Below are 24,136 nucleotides of genomic sequence, written 5' to 3' on the forward strand. Positions count from 1 at the left end.
CCAGAATTCTTAATGCCCTTTGCCCGCTCAGTAATGGAGACTGTTTTACAGGAGATGCCAGCTTGTTTGTTTTTGTTTACATCCTTTGCCACCTCTTCTTATGTGCAACAGAAAGGATCCCTCTCTTGGTAAATCCGCTGGGGGGGGTCATGCCAATGTTATTCTCCCCCCCTACCAGCCGCTTGGATGCCAAGCCTCTGGTTTCCTTCAGAGGCTCTGCCAACCCATCTCCTGCGTGCACGTGGGAGGCCCCAGACGTTTCTAGGCACTAAAGGGCAAAAAGCGGAAGACAAGCTAAGGCAAGTCACAAGAACGAGAGTCTGCATTGCCCCAAGACTCGTTCTTCCTTGTACCTCAAAGTCCCACATTTCTTTGTTCACACAACAGGGCTGGTGAACACCTCCTTGCCCCATCAACAAGCGTTGGCAATTTGGTAAAAAGTGTCGGGACAGGCCAGGGAGCGCAGGTTGGCCTGAGATCACAGCCTGCAGACAAAGGGTGCTCATTAGTGGTGGAACAGAGTTTTGTTCTTGTTGGAAACAGCCTTCCCGATGCCCTGAATGGAAAAAACTTCCTTTAATTACACTGGAATGCTTGATGTGGCTGGCAGCCTTCGCCCTGAGATGTGGTTGAAAAGGATCGGGGAAGTACAGGGCGGGAGAGGTAAAGAACATGCCAGCCTGGGAGGTGATGGGCTTTGCTTAGAATAAGGTTGTGTGGACTATCACCCACTTCTTCAGATGCAGGGGCCGACCATCTACACAAATGTATGCCAAGCATGACTTACTAACCTTCACGGTGCGCCAAGACAATTTTTCAACTACTACAAAAAGAAAAAAGAACAACAAAATGGCGGTGGTCTGTTGTGGATCAGCCCCAAGGAGGAAGGTAACAGGGGTTCCCCAGACCTTGTTGCTGGTTTGAAGGGGACTCCCTAACCGCTCAGGCTTCAGGACCCCAAAAATGTAGGTCCGCCACTGAATGGGAGTCTTAAGAATCAAATCTACCTTCAGTTGGAAGACTTTCTGTAGAGAAAGGCTACATTCAAGCGAAGGAAATGCAGACACGTGCCCGCTTCTAGTCATTGGCTTTATTTCTCTGCATGTTGCAGCAACTCGATTCTCCCCACCACCCACGCAACCCCTTCAGGGCGGAAAGAAAAATGGTTGTGTATAAACACACCCCTCCTCAGTCGTCCCAACAGGCACAGACCCATCTTCCCTCCCACAGCCCAGTGGACCAAAACGCAGGAGACCTGGCCAACTCCGGTATGTCAGCAATGGGAGCAGAAGGCAGAATGGTTAGCAGCACTGACATGAGCAGCTACGAACATGTCTCGCCGGCCTCTTTGCCTGTTGCAACAACCAAGTAGAGAATTCGTAGACCTTCCCCAAGAAATACCAGGCCTGAAAGCTTTAGGAAACCACCAGCACGCAGAGAAGGATCCTTGCCGAGGAAACACAGAGAAAGCAGTATCTGCATCCTCTCTTTTTCTTCTGAAAATTTGGGGTCCTGGCAGATGATAGGACTTGGGGAAGATGAACAAGGGGTGTCAAGAAGCTGTTATTGGGTAGGAGGGATCAACCTTTTACCATCACTGCTAAAAGGCCCCCAGCTAAAAATGACATTAAGATCCTGTACAAAATGGGCAAATGGAATTTTAAAAGGCTGCCTTTATCCTGATTTGCGCAATATGTACCTTGTTCTTTCCACTGTTTTCATTTTGGACTTCCTTGGTGAACAGGAAGGGAGAAACGCCTGGCCTTCTGCAGCTACTAGCTGAAAAAATACAAGCCACCTCTCTGGTTCCTGTTGAGTTCTGCAGCCATTCTCCGGTGTCACTGACGCCATGAGGGCTAGAACCTTTGCTAATTCTGGAAGCCAACGTTTTTGGGAAGCCCAGTGTAGGATGGCAAGCTCTCCCTGGCCAACTACGCATGGCCCTCCTCCAGTCTTCACCCCCCCCTTCCTTGATAGGCTGGCCAAGTCCGAGGACCGCACTCCAGAAACAGGCTTATTCTAAGTCTGAATCAGATCCGCTGGTGCCTGGCATGGAGACCGCTGCATGAAGATGCTAATTCCACAGCCTCCGTCTCTCACCTGGATCTCTTCTCCTGACAGACGTAATGGTCAGGTTGCCTTGGTAATGGTTGTCAAGGGAACGTGTGGCACAAGGATGATTTCCACAGTGCCAAAATGTATATTGAGAGCGCGATCTGGCTTCTCACGCTAAATATACATTCTGAATGTGGACCACAATTAAAGCTCTTCTCAGGCACCGGGGGGGAGGGGTTCACAAAGGAAGGGCCAGCCACCAGACAGACCGGCAGTAAGATTTTGTACATATTCAAGCAAAATCTGCTTCCCCCCAGGAGTAAAGTTTTGACATTCAGTGTTTGGAAGACGGTACCTTTTATTTTCCAGATAATCAAGTTTCTAGCCCTCATGGCCATATGGGTATCTCAGAACCCAGGAAGGCTGTAGAACTACCAAATGTGAAGACGGCATTCTCTGACCATATTTACATAATGGCCATACAAATCCAGTTTTTACACCTCACAGGATTGTCCTTTAGGACGGCTTTGCACACAACCTCGATGCCTACGTTTTCTTGATTCTTTTTCCAGGACTTTTTGGAAAGACAGGATGGGACAAGCCATGGGATATGAACTGTTCAGGAATCGACTCATTTTTGCTGACCGTCGGCACTGCCTGACCTCTTTTACATTCAGATTTCAGGAGATACAGCAATGCAGGCAGGATGATACCCCTTCCTGTCAGCCTGGGATCACGCAGCCCTCTCCTTTCTTAAGATTTTCACCAAGTGAACCTTTTTAGCAGCCGAAGAGGTTAAAGGCGTGTTTTCTGCACAAGAATGCCTTCTTTTCATCCAAAGACACAATAGAAATCATAAATACAACTCAACCCAATTGAAGCCTGAGCCTGCCTCTTTAAAGTCACGTCCTCAGGATTCAACCGTACCCACCAAACCCAGTTGCCCCTTCTAGTGGCTGGCCTTTTTCCATGCTTCACAGAAAGAAACTGGATTTGGGCACAAAACTCTACGAAGCTGACCCATGAAAATAAAAAGAGACTCTGTTTACCAACTAAATCTACTGAAACGAGATTTCAAGTCATGTCCCACATTTCCATCTGTGAAAAGCAGATGTGGAGATTTGTATTATTTGGACTACAATCCCCCCAGTGCCTGGGGAATCCTGGGAGTTGTAGTCCGAAAACAAGACGCAAGAGGGTCCCCCAAGGTATGCCACCAGATCCCAAGGCCTGGAAGAGGGTCCCCCCAAAGGCAAATGATAATAGCAAGGCGGAGCAATCACAAAGGACACGCATGGCAGCATCCAATCCCATAGGGAGACTCTCAGCTGAGAAAATCTAAAGAAGTTTAAGTTCCCAGTCCTCATGGTTGTCGAGACCTCTGCAGACATAGAAAAACGTTCCACCATCCTGGGGCTTATGCGGGGATTGAAACAGAGGGCAGGTTAATACCACCACCACCAACCCCTTTCCATTTCCTTGCCTACAGTCTGAAAATGTTTGTTGCAACGCCCCTCAGCCTACATTTGGTCCAAGGGTCGCCAGTTGCCGATCCCCCTACTGCAAGGCTGGTATCTTCTCAGCATAAGATGGGAGCAAGAGGTGGGGAACTACAGACAAAGGGAAAAATCTAAGGCTGTCTCAGATTCTCAGAAGAAAGACTACCTTTACCCCCATCTCCACCATAAATCCAGTGTTGAAAGAGAAACCATTCCACTCTCTTATAAGTCCCAGAAATAAATTAAATTCCCTCTCGGCTATATGCCACACACAGTGGCCACTTCATCAAGCCACAGAGGTTAAAGTCACAGACGCACACGGAGAGGTGGAGTGAAGCCTATGGGTTTTACGCCCTTCACACGAGGCGGCCGTGCCCGTGGTGGTCACAGAGGTGGTGATCGAGGGACTCAAATCTCAGCATGTGGATTCCAAGACACGGTGACCAGGAATGGTAGACGAGGGTTGTGAAACGAAAAAACTCGCTCACCCTGAACAGTTGCTGATCTGGAAAAAGGCACCTTGTGTGCTCATCAAGTTCTCAAGTTGGTGCAGGACAGGAAACAAAATACCTTCCCGGAGTTCAGCTGAGTTGAAGAGTTGGACTCAGCGAATCTCCAGCGTGAGGACAAGCCGGAGAAGTGGAAACAGGAGTCGGATGGCTGGCAGGTCGCAGAGTTCAGCGCAGGTGTGTGTGTGTGAGACGGGAGCCCCGGATGTTCCTCTTCCTGTTAGTTTGGTCCGATATTTAGAATAAAGTTAAAAAGAAGCAAATGATAGCGGGAGGTCCAGGAATAAGGACAGAGCGACCCAAGAGACTCCCGCGGATGCTGCCGTCGATTTCTATCTTGGAAAAATTTGTAAATGCAAGACCTGGCTTGGAACGTACACTGAACAGCATCTCTCAGAATAGGCAAGAGTTCGCCACCGCATCCAACTCCCACAAACCCGTCTCCTTGGGGGTCCAAGGTCAGACGGAGCAATTTCCAAAAAGTCCCCGCGGAATTCTCATTTGAAACAGAAGATTTTGAAAACTTCCGTGAGGAAGAGTGAGCGGTCAGGCCTTTAGAAGCTGGAAACAGATAGAGCTGGAATCAAAAAAAGCTTGCCATCACCAAATGAAGCGCGCCATCTTAGGAGAGACCCAAGTCCTAAAGGGTGGAGGAGATTTGAACTCTGTCCTTTAAAAAAATCCTATCATTAAAAAAAAAAACTAAGAAAGGGAAACAAGGCTCCCAAAATGTCAATTACATCACAGACTCTTTTTCACAAGAGCCGACACCATCTAAATGTGTGGAACCGTCTCTCTTGATGAGGGGGGAGCCCTCCTCGGCCCCCTTGTTCACACCCAGGCCATCCGTCTTGATTTCCATCAGCTCTTCTGCTTCCGCTTTGCCCATCGACTTTTCCGTGTACACCTGCAGGAGCCCTGCACCGAAAGCATCACCTTCCACGTTCAGGACGGTGCAGGTACGATCTCTGGAGGGGGGGGGCGGAAAGAGAAAGAAGTGATGGCTGGGGTTGCTAGGAAAATATTCCCTCAAGTTAACCAACCACTGTTAGCAGTATTAACTAGATAGAACCTCCCCGTTCAGAGGCAGTCTACCTCCAAGAGCCAGCCACGGGGGACCAACAAGAGGCAATCAGGATCTCTACAAGAGGCACTGGTTTTGCAATACAACCTCATGGGATGGGTGTCTACATCCAGTACCGTGCTGGTGGAACGGTCCCCTGCCCCCCCGCTGCCTGTTTTCCGTGCCCTTTGAAAAGTCAGTCTTCCAAACTGTTTTTCAGGGCACAGAGAAGGTGGCGGCTGGAGCATCATCCTTCCCATTTCTGCTAGATTTTCCTGTTCCAGCAGCAGAAATTTAGGACCGGATACTGCTCCGGATTGGCTCCTTTCCTGCTTCAAGAGGCAGAACATTCCTCCAAGGGGAATCTCCAAAAGGCCAGGATGGGCTACAGAACACTTGTTATTAGAAGAGGGAATTCTTTCAACGCCAAGAGTGTCTGAGAGGGCGACAGCAGGACCTTTCCACGCCTCCTGCAGTTTGCAAAGGAGGTTGCTCTACCTTGCCATCGGTGACTGGGAAGGAGAACATGGGCTTCCGTTGAAAGGTGGGCTAAGACACGGAGGGTTCTGCCTGGATCAGGCCTCCAAGCAGAAAGCTCAGTTCTCTAGCAGAGGCCAAGCTTTCCAAACCAGGCCTCTCCTGGCTTCTCAGCACAACTTCTAAACAACTAGGAAAACAGAATATATTTTGGGGGTGGGGGTGGGGTGCGTCTAAATCTAGTCGCTGTTCCTGATCAGGGGAAGCCCACTGAATCACCGGTGGAACGCCGACTCTGTGTTTCCATCAGTGTCATTCGTTCAGTGGTCTACTTGAGTTGGAATTGGCGACTGAATTTGGGCTCTCGTCAGCTGAATGAAAAATGTCTGGTGGGTGAATGACAAAAGAGCTAAAACAACAGTACCAGGAAGTGCCAGGGGAAGGAGAAGAGGAGGGGGCCAGAACATGTCCCGTCCTTTTCGCAGGGGGCTGGAATAGCCACCTCCCCTTGCTCTAGGATCCCAGGAAGGTGGGCAGAGAGCCCATCATTTCCTCCCCCATCCCTGTCCCATTTCCTTCAAACCTTCCGCTCCCCAACCGCCCTGGACTTACACAAGCCAGTCGACCGCCAGAATGAGGGAGATGTCGTTGGTGGGCAGCCCCACAGCTTCAAGGATGATGGCAAGAGTGAGGACGCCACCAGCAGGGATCCCGGCCGCTCCGACGCTGGACGCCGTGGCAGTGACCCTGCGGGTGGAAGGCAGGCAGGTCAGACTGGGCTCCTCAAACGCCAGGCTTGCTATGCAGTACAAATGCCAGTTTTGGAAGGTGGCCCAGAGGTGCCACCTTTCACAAACCCTCCCTTTCTCTCCCCCACCAGCTTTGGTAATACCGGTTGAACCAGCCAGAAGGTCAAGATGGAAAACTTTGTTTGCAAAACAAAAGCGTCGGTCAGATTCTTCAAAACATTGGTTCGGGAGGAGGTGCAACCGGAGTCTGCTAGGCCAGCAGGAGAGTCCACCAGCTCATCAACTCCGCTGGCAAACTGTAGTCCAGTTGGAGTTTTCCCATCAACCTTCCTCCAGAAAGAGAACAGCATCAAGTCACCCCGACCACGCCTGGTAACTGCCTGCTTTTGGAAGCCAAGCTTGAGTCTGCCCTGGTGAGCGGCTGGATGGGAGACAGCTAGGAGGGATCTCACAAAGAATCCTGCCGGGGCCCCTAGATTGCCCCTCAGAGTTGACACAGGCTTGAGCGCTTGGACTTAAATCCGGTCCTGGAGGGCAGTGTTCTTTGCAGGATCCGGTGAGCTGAAACTGGTTTGTCATGCCTGCTGCACTCAGAGCGGCTCATTACGACACCCCAAACCAAAGGAAATTTGGGAGGGTTAGATCGAAGGAGGCGACACCTTCAACCCAAAGCTGACGAACGGATAAAAAAAGGCACAGAGCAAATCATGCCGGGATTGTTCCAAGGAGTGCAACAAACCTTCTCTCCCCCCCACCCCAAAAACCTGCGCTCCAGTAACTCCGTTTGACCAAACCTGCAGGTTCACCCCTGTGCAGCATGTTTAACGGGTTGCGGTTGATGATTAAGCACCTCCAGGCCCCTAGAAGAACACTTAACCTTCCAGGGCTCAGAAATATTTACAGAAATATTTTACTAATAACCACTCGGGGGGTGAAAAAAACCCAGTCTTGCAACTCAGAACACAGATCCTTGTAAAGGCTGAACTCACTGCCTGAGGAAACCTCTCTTTTGGCCCAGATCCCCTGGAGCAAACCAGCAACCGAAGTTCTAAGAAGATGAGGAATCTAAATGGGGGAGGAAACAGGTTGGGCAAGGGACAAAGAAGAGCTAGCCGCCGAGGTGACAGGAAAGCTCGTGTGGAGTGTGGCCTTCTACAGAAGGACTAAAGATCAATTAGATGCCTCTCCGTCCTAAACAAAGCCAGGATTTGGTGAATAGAGATGGGCACGAACCGGTTCGTCCCAGTTCGTCAAGGCTGCAATGCAGATGCTGCTATTCCTTCCTCTGCCTCAATCAGCCCCTCACCCATCAGCCCAGCTTGCTAGTTTCCTGCCCCTCTTCAACTGATCTTCCAGTCCCGGCAAGAGCTCAGGCTTCTCTGCCCCTCCCCTCTGGGCTGATCTGCCAATCAGAGAAAAGGGCGGGGCAGAGAAGTCTGTGCTCTTGCTGGTCACTGGGAGATCAGCTGAGGAGGTGGGGAAAGCAAGCAAGCGGGGCCTGGCGAGGGGCTGACTGCCTGAGGAGGCAGGGGAGGGGAGCAGCACCTGTGCTGCCAACTTTATGAACTGGCACGAACCAGTTTGTGCCCATCCCTAGTGGTGAGCGCAGAAGCTGCCGTGCCAAACAATCTCTGCTTTTCTTCAAAACCTCCCTCAGCAAGCTGCTGGTGCTGCAGAAGGAGCAGCTTGCTTTCACCAACTTGCTGAACCCACTCGAGAAAGCAAGCCTGGCCACAGATCCTCGGTAATCGAAGCTCTGCAGCACACCAGTCTCTGCCTTTCATGGGACACTGGGATCTCCTCTCTGCTCTCCCACTCTTCATGTCCCCAAACAACCTCCCAGCCTGAATCTCCCCTTTGTTTCTGCAGCAACCTCGTGATCCCGTGGCGTGTGACAAAATTATGTCACGCCAAACGCAGAACCTGAGCAACTTGAGCCCCGTCTTGTTTTTCATCCTCCTGCACGACCCGCCAGGGAAGGGTTGCAAAAGTTTAAACGGCAACTGGGGTATGCAAGGGAAAGTGTGCCAGCAAGGCAGGAGATCAGATGACTCGGTTGGAGGAAGACTGTGTGCCGTACAACCTCCCAAACCAAACCAAATCCGTACCATGGTCTGCCCACGGACAGACCGAGAGCTGTTCCGCATTCTGGAGTGTTGGGCAGACACACTGTCATGTTTATGACACGAAAGCAAGGAATTGACAACAAAACTTCTTTCTTTTTCTTTCTCTTCTTTGATAACTCCCAGAACTGTGGCCATCCTGGCTTGGGGATTCTAACATTTGTAGTCCAAAAAGTCCCCCCCCCCAAGCTCTGGCTATACGGTGCAAAATGGGTCACGACAGTTGCCAAGGTTTAAGAAGAGGGCAAGCCAATCTCTGTCTTTGCAAAATACGAAGACAGTCCATAAATATTCATTAAAATCCTGTTATTTATGTCCACAAGCATATGGGAAATGGTGTGAAATTTTGGCCTGGAATTGCCTTACATTAAGATGTCAGTGTCGGCATTACCCGGTGCATGCCTTGCATGCAATAAATAATACCATAGCTGACTTCTTAACGTCAGGCAATTTCAGACCAAAACTTTACGCCTTTGGCATTATGCTGGCACAATATGACAACAGGATTTGGGCTGCCTCTTTTGCCAGAAAAAACACAAGTCGCACATCCCAGGGGCCTGGGGCTTTGGAAAAAAGAGGCTTGGTCAGTGTTTTTAGATAACGCGACCTCGCCAGCGAGCAGGGAAGGAAGGAACGGAGCTGCGAAAGGAAGCAAGGAAGGCGGGGGCACTCACAGGATGGTGATGACCTGGATGAAGTTGAGCGGGATGCTGTTGAGCTGGGCAATGAAGACGGCAGCCACGCACTGGAAGAGGGCGGCCCCGTCCATGTTGACAGTGGCCCCGATGGGGAGGATAAAGCGGCTGATGTGCTTGGAGACGCCATTCTTCTCCTCCACGCATTTCATCATCAGGGGCAACGTGGCGGAGCTGGGCGTAGGAAGAAGGCAGATCAGGACAGGTGCAACGATCCAGATCTCCTTCTGCGACGGCCTTGAGTATTTCCTGCCCCATCTGCAGAGGTTTTCACTTCCATGGGAGTTGCACTTGGGGTGGATGCAGGATAAGGCCCTCTTAGGGGTTGGCATCCCACCTGGGGAACCTCCTGCCTCAGGAGATCTGGCGGATGCTCTCTCTGTCCCCCACAGTCACTGGTTCCCAATCTTGGGTCCCCAGATGTCTCTGACTGCAACTCCCAGAAATCCTGGCCAGGACAGCTAGTTCTGAAGGCTTCTGGGCCACAATCTATGCATTTTTAAGTCCCAATATTAGAAATGCAGGCTCAGATTGATCTCACCACCAGGAGTTGCCAACTTTGTTCCTGGAAAGTCCCTCTCTCCCACCCAAAGGACGTCTTTCACAGGCTCAACTCCCCCCTGGCCCCCCACCGCCCTGGCCGTGATCGGTTCCCAGGACCTTACCTGGAGGAGGTGCCGAAGGCAGTGGCGAGGGCCGTGAAGATGCCCCAGAGGAAGCGGTAAGGGTTCTTCCGGGTGAAGATGAAGTAGATCACGGGCAGAACAAGCAGCCCGTGGATGGCGTGGCCCACCAGGCAGCAGCAGATGTACTTGCCCAGGCTGGTGAAAAGGACCACCACGTCCTCCATCTCCACAATCTTGCCAGCCACTAAGAACATGATACCTAAGGGGGCGTACCTGGAGGTGGAGAAATGGGTGTCAGAAGGAGGAGGAAAAAAGCCTCCCCCAAATCCGGGAGAGAAAGTGAGCAGGAGGCAATGGAAAGCAGCCTCGCTTCAGCTCTGACCCTGCCAGACCCGTTGCGTGTGATCACAACAATTGAACCAACAGCACAATTTGGCAAGAGCAGTGCGTGGCGGGCGGTGGGGGTGGGGCAGAGGGAATGGAGAGGCAGTGTCGCCTCCAGGTTAAAGTACTAGATTAGGTCCAGGGGCGGGCGGCTTCAAAATGCCCCCTGGCCACAACACCCACGGGCCAGATGGGGCTGGCCTCCAGCTGTCAATCTAACTGAACCTGCAAACCCCCAAACGAATAAAGTGTGGGCGGCCTTCGTGGTCGGACTGCTGCAAAAAGCAAAGTGTGCCACGTGGATACCATCCCATAGTATTTCAAGCTCTTTCTGAGCAGGTTACAATTTGATCATGCAGGCTACATATTGCCACCCAGCCCCAGCGAGCTGGAGACTCAAGTGACTAACCTCAGAAGGGCGAAAAGCTGAGTCAACCTTGAGCTGGCTACCAGAGCCTGTTGGGATTGAACTCAGGTTGTGAGCAGAGTCTAGGCTGCAGTACCGCAGTTTAACCTTCCACACATGCAAGAGCAGAATCTGGTCTAAATGGGGGTGGGTAGGACAATGCTATCTCCCCTCTCTACGAAAACAGCCTTATTCATTCACTCTAGGACTTCTTCACTGGATCAGAAATAACTCAAACCCCCAACGCCTTCTAGCAAAATTCCTCTCTGGGATGCTTCGGGCCCTCCAGGGGATCCCATAGGGAGCAGATGGGACTCCTTACCACATGATCCAGGACACCAAGACCATGGTGGCTTCATTGAAGGAGTTGAAGAATTTGATGAGGTTCTCCCCCTCGGGCCCGAGCTTTCTCAGAGCGATCCCGAAGACAATGGCAAAGACCACCAGGCCCAAGATATTCATTCCTTCCACCTCTTGGCCGCTGGGCATCTGAGAAAACAGGGGGAGACCACCACCTTACAGACCCACCATACACAGCTGTGTCCCTCCACATATACCCAGATTGCAGTTCCTAGCTTTCTTCCCTCTCGGCTCGATGCTTGCCAGGGCTGGGGCAGGGAGGTGTTGCCCAACAACAGCTGGAAAGCCATGGGAGTGGTGAATCTTTGTCACTCCAGGTGTTTTTGACTACAACACCCCCAATCTTTTCTCATGGGCAATACGAGCTGAACTTGAAGTCCAGAACATCTGGAGTGCCAAAGGTTTGCCCCTTCTGACGCAGGTGATGGTTTGCTATTTTTACTTCTTCATTGCAGTGGCACACTGCTCGACCGTCAAGAAGATTGGAACAGCAGGCAGCACCTCCTGCGTGTTCTCCTCATTCTGCTATCTCACCGCTACCACCATGTCCTTGAGAGTCAGTCCTGAATCTGCAAGGAGCAACACCTGTTATGATGAGCAGCTTCTCCCTGCTGTCTCTCTTTCTCTCTCTTCCTGGCATCACCAACTGAGACTTAAGAGTACCAGTGCCAGCCTGCCCAACTTTTAACCTCTGGAAGAGCAGGTGGGTAGGGGCAGGCTGCCAGCCTTCACCAAAGACACAGTGAGGCACAGGAGCAGTAGAGGGCACTTGCTGGAGGTATTTGGTCAAGTCAAACTCCAATGAACTTCAACAAATTTCCTGTCCAATGTGTACGGCGGAAGAACCTGAGGCAGCTCTGTGGGGAGTAAGGAGGCAGGGTTTCGTAGCTCTTTGCCAGAGCAGAAGCAAAGCATTAGACATGGAGGAAATTCCCGCATGGTTTAGACCACGGACTGTAGAAAAAAGGGGGCACAAAACAAACTCAGATTCTAACTAACCAAGAAGATTAGGGAATCAGAATACACTCAAGCACCAAGAACAGAGGACCTTCCCCCAGCTTCAGGCCTAATCACTTTTCCTCCTGCAAGTCTTTGGTGGCTCAACGGAGCAGATGATCTCTTCCAATATCCACCTTTTCCCCTAGGTTTGAGGGCTAGAAACCTGAAAAGCAATCATAGCCCAACACTCCCTGTTTCCACACAGACTAGAAGTATGTGAACTACAAAAGCACATGTTAGTCTTCTTACCTTTAGCTCCGTTATAGTTTCATTGACAACTCCAGTTTCCTCTGTTACATTCTTCTTGATTATTATCAGCTTATAAGTGGTAGCATACTGGGGAAAGGGAACAGCGTCTCAGCTCTGTCTCAAACAAATGAACTTTGCATTTCTATGAGTCCCCAGATGCCTTAGGAACAAGATATTAAAATCCCATCTCATTTCCTACCTGTGTTCCCAATTAAAACCTATAAGCCCGGGTATTCTTCCCCACCAGAACTCCCCCAGAGATAAACACCTTTATTAATAGGTCAACTTATGAAAGGCTGTCTGAGTCACTGGGGCCCTGATTTAAATCAATCCCTACTTAATTTTTAAAGAGTTGGTTCCTGGGAGGTATGTAATGAAATATGTCTTTCTTTTGTAGGTGTTGTCCCCACAGCCTGAAGGCACCTGCCATAGCTGGGGCAGGTGAGCTTGTGACATGGGAGTTGTTTTGGAATGACTCCCATCATCCCTGGCCATTCCTTGGGATGGCTGGGAATGATGGGAGCTGTAGTCCCAAAGGAAGCTTTCCCATCCCTGACAGCCTTCTGGAAGCTACACAGGTTGTAACATAGAAAGCTGACTTAGACCGAGTCAAGCCATGGCCCAATGACTATGGACACTGACCAAGATCCTGCTACACAGTGATGCAAAAGGTGCAACTGTTAGTTTCGCAACCCAGTATGCCACGGGCAACGCCTAAGCAGCTTCCTTAACCTATGGCAATTAGTCACTAAAAGTTACACCTTTTGAGTAGCTGTGCAACAGGATTTCAGCCACTGACTGGGAGCAACTCTTAAAAGGTTTCAGGCAGGACTTTTTCTAGATTCAGATGGAGATGCTGGGAATTCAACCGGGAACCCCCTGCATGCAGAGCAGGCGGTCCCCCGCTAAGGTGCAGACCCTCCCAGTATCAAGGTCTCTTCAAGTGGCAATCAATATCCATTGATCCGTTTATTGGTTTCATAGCCTCATCCTCCAGTCTCTAAATATGCCACCTATGTTTGAGCGGAAGAGGTGAAATGTGGTCTCCAAACAGGCCAGTCACATTCCAGTAGGAGCAGACCTTCTCTACTGGCTGTTTGGATCTGTTCCCTCCTTCCTCTGGCTTCCCGGGGATTTGCCTTTGTTCGTCGGAGAAGGCTATTAAAAATTAAGCCAAATTGGTTTTGTCATTTCGAACCGGCCCAGGTCCTAAAGAGGATCAGCCGGCCACAAAGAACCAGTTAATAATGAATAGAAAGAGCGAGAGAGAGCGTGCAAGAGAGGAAACATTAACCGTGCCGGGTTATGGTTTTGTAATCACAGACAAAGGCCGGGCTTTGATGAAAAGGAGAAACCAGGAAATGGGAAAGACAGGCTCTCATCAGCATCTGCCAAAAGGGGAGGCCAGGAGTCAGCTGATGCTCACGGTAGGCATGGAAACTCTGCCTTATCTTTTGATTTGAGATTTCTCAAGCACCACCTCCTAGGTATGATGGGGCGGGAGGGGAACAGCTCAGTTGAAAAGCTGCAGCCTTGGGCAGGGAAGGTCCCTCTCACTGGTTTATTCCCCTGGCAGCTCCAGTTCCAAGGGCTGGGAAAGACCCGGAGAGGCGCTGGAAGAGGTTCGTCAGCAAGGACGGGAGCTCTGATGGATGCTTAAGGCAGCTCCACGCGCTCCGTGGCGAGCTCTCTCGGCGGGCTCCGGACCACCACCGACTCAAACCATTTATTCCAAGCTCCTCAGGGAGGGCTCCATCAGTGTCCTCACTGTGGCACAAGTGCCAACCTTGCAGGGCAGCGGGTTCAAAGGAACGAACTCTCGTCCTTCCCACACCCAGTGGGGCTGAGAGGGGAGCGGGCGCTGCGGCTCAGGGCAGGAAAGGGTGGCCAACTCACCGATCGGAAGGCCGCCGACACCAGGTTGGAGGGGAAGATGTTCCTGTGTGGAGAAGAGAAGAGAGGGTTCAAAACACGGCCCCCAGAGGGAACGCCACCATTCTTATCAACCCAGCACATTTAAGCAACGCTTGGGAAGGGGCCTTTCATTTTAATTACAATTCCCAGAATCCCATTCTAGCCTGGGGAGTTTCTGGGTGCTGTAACACAGTACACATTCCCCCCACACCCTTGCAGCCAAAATTCAACAGCCTGTCCCTGCAAACTCAACTGTGCATTCGCTTGGGGTGCTCAGTGTCCCCCCCAAAACCAGAACACCCACTTTGAGCACTACTTGTCACCCCCCTCTGTCAATTGACCATCTTTTGGTGCTCCCCGATAGACTGCCACAATGCCTGGAGGAGCAACTGAACTGTCACAGCTGGCAACTGGTCGCAGGCCAATTTCTGATCTCTCCGAGGACTGGAGATGGGTAGGAGTGCTACATTAGGATAAGAGGCCTGGGTTCAAATCCCTACTTGGCCACGAATTTCATGGGTGACCTCGAGCCAGGTCGTGGCTCAGCCTGAGGGCAAAGCAGGTCTATTCCACTTTGAGGACAGGCCATAACGTAATGCAGTCTTCCCATTTCTCAAGATTCACTTGCGAGGAGAGGTGTGTGTGATAGAGCGAGCGTCCCCTGGTTATCCAACCCGTTGACCAAGAATAACCCAGTGCTCTGCTGCCCTAGCTCCGAGAGAGATCCGGTGTCTTGGCCTTGACCTTTGCTTGATGGGGCCTGGCGCCCCCCCCCCCGGCCCGAGGCTTTCCCCATGCCAGCTGCCCCTGGCATCATCCCCTCCTTCCACCTCCGCCTCCCTCCAATTCATGGCCTGACCCTGGGAGAGGATTGACCGGGCAGCACAAACAAGATTAAATCCTAATCCTCGCCGGCAGCAAGTAAACCGTCTGGCTCTCACCCGTACGGTAGGATCTGAGCCCATTTTGGAGAAGGAATCCCCACCAGGGCGAGGCGGGGAGCCCTGCCACCCTCTCCTCTTGCTGTGCAATACAGGGGGTGTTGCAAAATCATGCCCCCTTCTCCCCAAATCTGCTTCCCCAGAACACTTCACAAGGCTGGCTGTAAAATCACTTTTCGGATGGAGGGAACCGCAGCAGAGGAAAAAAAATGGTATGACATCATTTTGTGCTGTCAAGTTGGGACCAACCTACAGAAACTCTAACAGGGCTTTGAGAACCATCTAATAGATACAGGTCCCAGGGTTAAGAGAGGGATAGCAACGGAAGTTTGTAAAACAGCTGGGGTTCAAAGGGTGAAGAACGCTTCATCAGGTGAAATGGTATAGAATTTAGGAGAAGATGATGTAAAGAACAGGTGTAGCAGCTGTTAAGTGAAGACAGTGTAGGAACATAGGGTAGGCGCAATGGAATTAAGACTTTCCCAGGTGCTACGCAGGTTCCACGTTACATGGGGGAAGGCGCCAGCTCCCTTGATTGCTTTGGACAAATACTGGACGTGTCGGATCATGTAAGTGGAAGAAGAAGATTTTCTACCACCTGACATTGGGATGGTGGGAGAGTTGTCCTCTACAACCAGACTGCAATGCAAGTCCGTCTGGTTTCAGTTGAGTTTTTAAACTACAGCGTCACCTATAATGAACCTCTGGCTCTGCCACATTTCTTCCAGCATCTCCCTTCTTCCCAAAAACAACATGCATTTCTCTTCTGGCTAAAGACAAACCCTGCCTACCAACCAACCCCCCCCCCCAAGGAGTTCTAATGTTTAAGCCGAAGACAGCTATTCAGCAGCTCCTATTTGGGGGGGGGGGGGGAAATCAAATGCCCCAGAGATGTTTTCTCCAAGGCAGGCATAGAACATCCCTGGATCAGGGCCACAGTGTACAAACTCACCAGCAGGTTTTTAATCTTAAGGCAGCCGAAGCCCCAAATCATGGTTGCTGTATAGGAAAGCCCAACAGTTCAAGAAGGGCAACTGGTCTAAAACTGCAGCCCCCAGTTCTATATATTGGGCATTGATCTCAAAAGCTGGGGGGGGGGGACACACGTGTGTTTGCTTAGTATTTATTATGTCTGGAATATTTTGCTTCCGGTTTGAATCCAGCCTTTTCAGCCCACATATTATTTGTCTCTACATAGATGCTCAAAACACACACACACACACACAAAACCTTTAAGCAAGCAGAGTTTCTCTGCCACACTGGCAAGAAGACTCAACACCAAGAGCATGTTGCATCAGACGCAGAAAAGGCAACACCCTCCTTGCACCGCCTCTTTTTCAGAATACGTTGAATTAAGGAAACAAGCCGAGCAGGGAAAAAACCTCCTGTGCACTTCAACAAATCAATACGGAGGAAGGCTGCTCCTTTCCTACCACCCTTGTGTCAAAGTTCTATAATGGAACTCTGATTCACCAAAAATATCCAAGAGAAAATGCACCAAAAAGGACCCAGAGAGCTTGCAACATTCATTTTCTTCACCCTGGACTGTTTAAGCCTCTCCCTCCAAGAGAACTGAGGGCTTAGGTGTTCGGGATGATTCATACTCCATGGGACTCAAATGGGGAAATTTTGACTCTTTTTTTGCTTAAAAGGACGTCAAGGGGAAAAAAAATCTCAAATTGATCTCGTGGGCATTATGAACTGTCTGCTCGGAAAGGAGACATTCATTAGCAGACTTGCCAAAGTCCAGGCGACCCAGAACACATTCTTGAAAACAACCTGCGTTGGGTGACCAGGGCGTTGAAGACAGAATATTGTGAACCATCAGGACATAGACAGATCTCGTGCCACTGTGTATAAAGCGCTCCCTCTCTCTTCAAATGTTGTATAATCTATCTGCCACCGTCTGAAATTGAAACAGAACTTGGCAAAAAGCAGCGAGACACATTCTTGTTTTTAAAATCTCTAACTTACCCGCTCAATCCCCCAAGAACAGAGGAGAGAGGGCTCCCAGTCTTGCAAAGCGATGCCCCCATCACTCGTTGAAAATCTAGAAAGGTACTAAGCCCCAACTGGAGTAAAACCATTAAATCAGTGGGATGTAGGTAACAGCTGACTTACCAAAGTTTTATTAAAGCAATTGTTCTAGTCTACTTAGGAGCAATCACTGGACTTTGCTTATGGATTTGTTAATTATTTTTAAAGTACGGAACAGTGAGAAGCTGTAAGCCCAAGGAAGTCAAGGCATTCGGCTTACCGGAACGCTATATAGGCAACTGTGGACCATGAGATAGGGGAGCTTCAGTTGTCATGAGGGCCACTCCATGGCCTGGCCTTAATGCTAAAACTCAGCCTTGTTGGCCCTTTTAGCTGAATCATCCCATACCCCAACAGTCAGCCCTCTGTATCTGCTCTGACCGCTTTCACTGTCCACCCACAATGGCCCCATTCAGAGCATTGCCCCAGATTTGGGCAAGTCACAGCAGAAACCTGGACTTCTACCAGTTATTATCTGCCAATATTTCTCCATCTACCCACCAGCCCCCTGGGATTGAAGCCAACCTGAACGGGCGCCCTCTTTGTTCATCTGGAATGCCAAACAGGGAATCCTGACCAAGCCCTAAGACACTCTGGATGAAATCCTCCCATCTCTCCTCTGTTCAGTAGAGACTCCCAACTTTTTAGAAGGAACGTATTTATATTATCATTCCCTACCCTAAACTTGAACCAAACAAGACCTAAAGTAGCTTTTTAAAACACACACACACACACACACACACAATTTCCAAAGCAAAACAAAGCCTGTATTCTGTTTAAAGAAACCTCCCAAGTTTCTAATCCACATGGTGGTGGGCAAATCTTGCTAAACTTCTGGTGTTCAAATCTTGAAAAGATTCTTCTACAGAAATTTGGTAGGATTTTGGGCACATCAGATCTTATTCTTCCTGGGCTTATGACTAGAGTGAGGATGAAGGAAGTAGCTCTCTTATCAGGGTGGTTTATAAACTCATTTTATGACCAGTGTAAAAACTGAAATTATATGGCCTCTCTAGGCTTAGAACGAGGCATGTATAAATAACTGGCTGAAGGCAGAAGACCAGTCTTCTCCTCCCTCTGTAAGCTCTTCTACCCTTCACCTGGAGGCAATCCAACTCAGAAGAAACTGGAGGCTTCCCTTGCATGCCACGAAGCTGCAAGCCAGACCTCCTTCCGAGGAATGCTTCAGACGCTCGGGCAAATTAGGCAGCTTAACCTCCGACATGCTTGAGCAGCAGATCAGCCGAGACCAGGTTAATAAATGTGACTTTTGGCACACAGGCAATTTGGGGAGAAAAGCAGAGGGTAAATGAGGCAAAAGGGAAGTAAAAGAAGAAGAAGAGACAGAAAAGAGCAGCAAAGTTATGATTGGGTGCAATAGCACTGTGTGGAATAAGAGATTTCAGACACTTGAGCACATGTGCCCAATGCTGGATGGATCACGAGAAATGCCGAATGGGAATCATTAAGTCAGACATTTTTGCAAGAGGACAGATCCAGAAAGCCCTCAAATGCTTTAAGTTCCCAACAGGAACATATCCTGTAGGAGGTTTGCTAGTGGGATTGAGAAGAGAAGAACATCATTTTAGCAACCCCAGGTGGCAAGTTAAGGAAGACAGCAGCTGCTTAAAGACACTGGAGAGCAATAGTTTAAACAGCAGGCTGACCCGGTTTCCATCAGATCACCTGGCTTCACTCTTTGCCACCAAAATATACAATCTAAGGATGCTTGTAAATTTGGAGGGTTTCGAGGTAGGAAGAAAAGGGAATTCCAAGCCTGGCTTTAAATAAAACAGTAAAAATGCCTTCCAAATGAGTTCAGCTGGACCACTTTATTGTACTTCACAATATGTCTGGCACAAAGCAGCTCCTTTTAAGTGCCCACGCCCAGGCTATTAAACAAATTTAGGAAAACAGTCAGGAAAGCACCACGTTCTTAATGGGCTCAGAGGGGTCTGTGTAATGTCAACAAAGCCAAAGATGGGAGACGAGACAGGCACATGAAAACAGAAGGTTTTACTCTGAGCGCAAATGGTTTGCCTGGGGATGCAGTGTGGCGGCTGTTCCATGAGAAGGTCAATCCGACATTCCATCTCACACTCTTGAAACAGCTTTTGGAAAGGATTCTCCAAGCACATGCACGCACACACACTCCAGTACATCTGAACAGGTTACACACCCAACCTCTGACTGAACAGATGTTGGATCGGGAACCTGTGATCCAAGAAAAATGAATGGCTCCAGGCGGCTCTAAAAGGACAAGGCGGTTTTACAGTGCAGGGAGACAATTATTTTCAAACGGCACAGAAGTGAGCTGCACCCTCTGCTTCCAGCTATTGTAAAATGCCGAGCCGCAGAGCCAAGGCAGGGAGTAATGCATGCCCGGGCAAAAGAGGACGCGGGCAGACCGGTTCCTGACACCACCACCTTCTCCCTGTCCTCGGAGTCCCGTGGCTGAGGGAAATGCCTAGGTAAATGTCAAGGTGCTCTGTGGCTGTACAAACGCTGGGGGCTTCAAGGAACAAAGAGATCCAGAAAGGATCCCGTATGTATTTCCTCGGCTGGAGAGCAGGCATGCGTTTGTTTTTTTGCAGGCGAGGGCCAAGGGAGGGCTGAGCCAGGCTTTGAAAAGGGGCCGCTTGCCTTCCTGATTGCCATCTTTCCTACCCTTTTCTCTTCTGCCTCCTTCTCCTGCATGCTTGGTCCCCAGAAGAAAAAAGGTTCCTACTGCCCTTACAGAGCAGGGGGCCACACACACGCTCCCGCCTCGGTCTAGTTATCGTTCACCAAGGCACCCCCGTGATGGCGGAGGGCAGCCCAGCTGGCTTTTAAAATGGCATCTGATAAATTAACAGGAGCCGCCGCAACGGCCTGGCACGGTCCACGAACGAGACTCGTTTGGAAGTGCTAGTGCTTCAGGAGGACGGAGAGAAGCTGGAAGTGCACCGCCCAGGAATAGCCAGCGGGACCTGCTCAATGTCTTTCTCTTTGGGACGGCTCACCCAGGATTCAGAGAACCGGGTTGGAACCCAGCAGCCGTTTGTGTGCACGTGCGCACACGAGAAGGATGAGAACTGCTGGATAGCTGCGGGGCTGAGCCCTTTTCTGGCTGCAGAGCCAGAGGTTGGGAGTGAGATTCCCCCTCTGCGCCCCCCCTTGACAGGGGTTGGACCCCATGATCCTTGGGGGCCCTTCCAGGCCTACGGTTCTAAGATGATGAAGATCAATTAATACGAGAAAACCACCGAGGAGCCCCGAGGAACGATCCGGCCCAAGGTCTCCTTCTAGTCCAACATCTTGTTTCTCTCCACAGCCGACCCGACGGTGCTGAGAGCGCCCGTGTGGTGCAGTGGGTAGCCTGTCGGGACTCGAACTCAGGAAACCAACGCTCCCACTGGAGCTCGCTGGGTTGCATCTGTTGCTCTACCTCAGCCTGACCCACCTCGCAGGGCTGCAAGGATAAAGCAAGGAGGGTCAGAACCATGGCAGGCCTCTCGGACCTCACTGAGAAAAGGACCCAACAGAAACGTCATACTTGGAAGACATAAATCCTCCTAACCAGCACCCGAGGGCAACAGGGGCCACCTCCACTTGTAATCCCATAGCAATGGGGATGCTGAGAGGCGTGGTGGCTTCCAGCAATGCAAGACCTACGCCTAAGAGCCACTGAGAGCTTCTCTCTGCGAACCCATCTCATGTCCTTTGAAAGCTATGGAACTTGGTGACCATGAAATCTATTCTGGCAGAGCCGACCCCATATTTCCAGAGACTCTTTTTCTCTATTGGGAGGAAAGCCTGTAGTCCAACATGGGGCCACGGAGTTGCAAAACACGTGCCCTCTAATGCAGAGTAAATCTTATGCCCTTGCACCCGCTACAGAGACCAGTGGCGGTAAGGACTGCTGTTCATTGTGCAGTCCCCATCATCTCCCATCAGGGCTAGGTGTGGAAGCAGCTGCAGTCCAACAACATCTGGAAAGTTAGACAGACACACACACACACACACACCCCAGTCAATGCATTCAGGATTTCACCTTTGCATGCTAATCCCCCCCCCAAATATCCATGCTTCCCTTTTCTCTACACCCATGCTCCAGATGTTCTCTCCCCCTTAAGATTTAGTCAGGGCGGATGTCATATCTTGAAATGTGCCAGGAAAGGGGCGGGACAAGGTGGTGTGTCAGAGAACATTCTGTACTGCCATCAGTGTGGGGGGGGGGAGAGAAGTACACATGGTGGGCAAGAGGCAGGGAAGCACATAGAGACACAAATCAACTGTTTTTGGGGTGAATAAAGGCTCTCCAACGAAGCTCCATTTTCTTCCACTAAGTTATATCTCATGAGGGCACGCAAGCAAGAAAGGACCCGGAGCAGAGAGAGAAGAAAAATACTAGAAGACTGGGTGACAGTTTTCAAACAGAAGAATGGAGAATGATGTAATCTGGAGTTCCAGTACATCTGATGGGGAAGGCGGGAGCAGGACCATTTTAGGGATATGTCCGATGAGAAAAGAACACATTGGGACACATGCCTCCAAGACAGGGCACAGACCTCACGGGTTTTTTTGTTTTTTGGCCAAGAAAATGCACCCTTTTTAAGGCATCTCAAAGTCAGGGGAGTGAAAAAGTTTAAAGCTGCCTTTTTATTGCCTCCTTCTCTGAAAGCCAAGTTTCAGAACCGATCCTGGGGCCCTGCCGGCCAAAATAAGTTTGCAAAGGTAACCGTCCTGGGGCTCCCGACTTCCCGGTACTTAACACAAACAGCCGCAGGCATAAAAACACGTCATGCATTAGTCACACCACGCTGGCTTCTCGCTCTCTCTCTCTCTCCTCCATCCAGGCCTCATTTGAGTCTCTTTTAAATAACAGCAGCCTTTTAAGAAGTCAGCCCCGGAGCAGGATCAAAGAGCATTCGTGGCAGCCTCTGAAGGTTAATTTTGGTGCGCCAGCGGGCCCTCTGCTGACCCTGGGGGGAACCTGAGGACTACCTTCCCTAAAGATGCAGGCTCTCTCCCTCCCCCACCCCCCCAGAGGACTCTACCCAAGCCGTGGGCACCTTCACACAAGACAGGGATGACAGGCTTGCCTGTGTGAACCTGCCCTGAATTTTACTGGACCAGCCTGCTTTCCAAATTGGGGAACAAGGATGGGGGGGGAGAGAGAACACTGCCTGATTAAGCATAAGTGGACACCTCTATCCTCGCGCCTCTCTTTGGAGAGGTCCCTTCACTGGGTCTCAGGTGGGGTTACACGGGAGCTCAGCCTTGCTGGCATTCCTAGGGAAGACCCAAAAGTGAGCAGAGCGGAAGTTCTAGAGGGGGTGAGATGATGCTCCCCTTGCTAGACGGCAAGGCGGAGGGCCAGCATCCTCCCCTCTCCTCCCCCCCCTTACAGACGGGCCAGGCCACAAGAGTGCCTCTGAGCGTGCCGGCCTTGTTGGAGAGGCTCACCTGATGAGGTCCAGGAAGGAGTCCACCACCTCCTTGGCCTCGGGCACCTCGTCCGCGTGGTCGCCGAAGAGCTTGGGGGCCGCGGCGCCCTGCCCGGGCTGGATGATGAAGGCCAGGGCGACCCCGATGGAGGAGGCCAGCAAGGTGGTGAGGAGGAAGAAGAGCATCGCCCAGCCCCCCAAGCGCCCCAGGGCGGCCGGGTCGAGGCTGGCCGCGCCGGCCACCAGGCTGCAGACCACCAGCGGCAGGATGATCATCTTCAGCAGGCGCAGGAGCAGCTCCCCGGGGAAGGAGAAGAGCAGGATCTCGGCCGGGCCCAGCCCTCCGCCGGGCAGCTGCCGGACCCCCAGCCCCACCGCCACCCCGGCCACCACCCCGGCCACCGTCAGCAGCACCAGCAGGTTGGCCCGCAGGCAGCCCAGCAGCCGCGAGGGGCCCGGCCGGCCCAGCGGGGAGGCGCCCCGTCGGGGGTGGGGGTGGCGATCCTCGCCCAGGGAGCCCTCCGGGTCGGCGGCGCCCCCGCCCAGCTCCCCGTTGGAAGCGCCTTTGCTGCCGCCGCCGCCGCCCCCCACCGGGGTCCCGGGGGCCGGGAAGGCGTCCACGGCCATGGCGGGAGGGCGAAGGAAGGGATGAGCGGCGGGCTGGGGAAGTCTTCGCGCCGGAGTCACTCCGGATTAGGCGGCGGGACGGGGGGGGAGCCGGGAAGAGCCTTTAGGAAGAAGCCGCGGGGTAGCCCCCAAAATAGGAAGGGGCTCAAAAAAGGAAAAGAATCTTGGAAAAGAGAATTAATCAATTTAAATGATTAATTTAAATCCGAGTCATGAAAGGGAAGGTAGTTTGAGAATGATGATGGGACAATAAAAAAAGCCAAGGGATGCAAAATAAACTTTAAAAAAAAAAGCGGGAGAGAGGAAATCCCGGCTGGATCCGGGTGGGACCCTTTGGCGGCTTGGATCCCGGGATCCCGGCGGGTCCGGAGCCCTTTCTCCCCACGTGGCGGCGGCGGCGGCGGCTCCTTCTTCCTCTCCCGGCTTCGCTGCCCAAAGCTGCCTCCGACGGGGCTTCCACGTGGCCGCTCCGGTTCCAATCCGGATCGCGCTCCGCTTCGCCCGACCCGACCGGGAGCCGCGCCACGCGGGATCTGCCGGGCGATCCTCCCCCGCCCGCGGGAGCCTTTCTCCTCCTCGGGGGGGGGGACAAGGGGGAGGGAGGAAGGCGCACCGTCGCGGCCTCCGATTGGTTGTCATCACCGCGGGGGGGGGGAAGGGGGGGGTCCGAGTTAAACAGAAAGGGAAGGCTGGGTGGGGGGCCTCTCTTGGCGTCCTATTGGCCAGGAGTAGGGTGGGCGTGTCTTAGGGCCGGAGGGGCGGGGCGGGCGGAAAAAAAGAGCCCCCGTGGCGGGGTTTCCCGCTCGAGCGGAAGGTGCGCGTCTCGGTTGCGCCTTTTTTGCACCGGGGGGGGGGGGGGAAGGGAAATTCGTCCTTGATGAGGATTGCATTTGCATCCTGATTTTATTCCCTTTCCTCAGCGGGACCCGCAGAGCTGGACGACCCGCCCCGCGAACAATAACCCTGTTGCCCTCCGAAGTTTGCAAACTACAAC

General features: G+C 51.7%; 1 protein-coding gene across 1 annotated transcript; it reads right to left on the minus strand.

Annotated features, from left to right (window-relative positions):
• Positions 1–1,075: 1,075 nt before the first annotated feature.
• Positions 1,076–23,709, minus strand: SLC1A5 (solute carrier family 1 member 5). Its single transcript, XM_020787102.3, has 8 exons — positions 22,535–23,709; positions 14,091–14,133; positions 12,195–12,281; positions 10,909–11,075; positions 9,836–10,069; positions 9,150–9,344; positions 6,216–6,350; positions 1,076–5,031 (listed from the first exon to the last, which is right to left on the minus strand). The coding sequence occupies exons 1-8, from the start codon at positions 23,140–23,142 to the stop codon at positions 4,800–4,802; spliced, it is 1,701 nt and encodes a 566-aa protein (XP_020642761.3). The 5' UTR covers positions 23,143–23,709; the 3' UTR covers positions 1,076–4,799.
• Between the last annotated feature and the right edge of the window lie 427 nt (positions 23,710–24,136).

This window comes from Pogona vitticeps, chromosome 9 (genome assembly GCF_051106095.1).
Source record: "Pogona vitticeps strain Pit_001003342236 chromosome 9, PviZW2.1, whole genome shotgun sequence".
Lineage (NCBI taxonomy): Eukaryota > Metazoa > Chordata > Lepidosauria > Squamata > Agamidae > Pogona > Pogona vitticeps.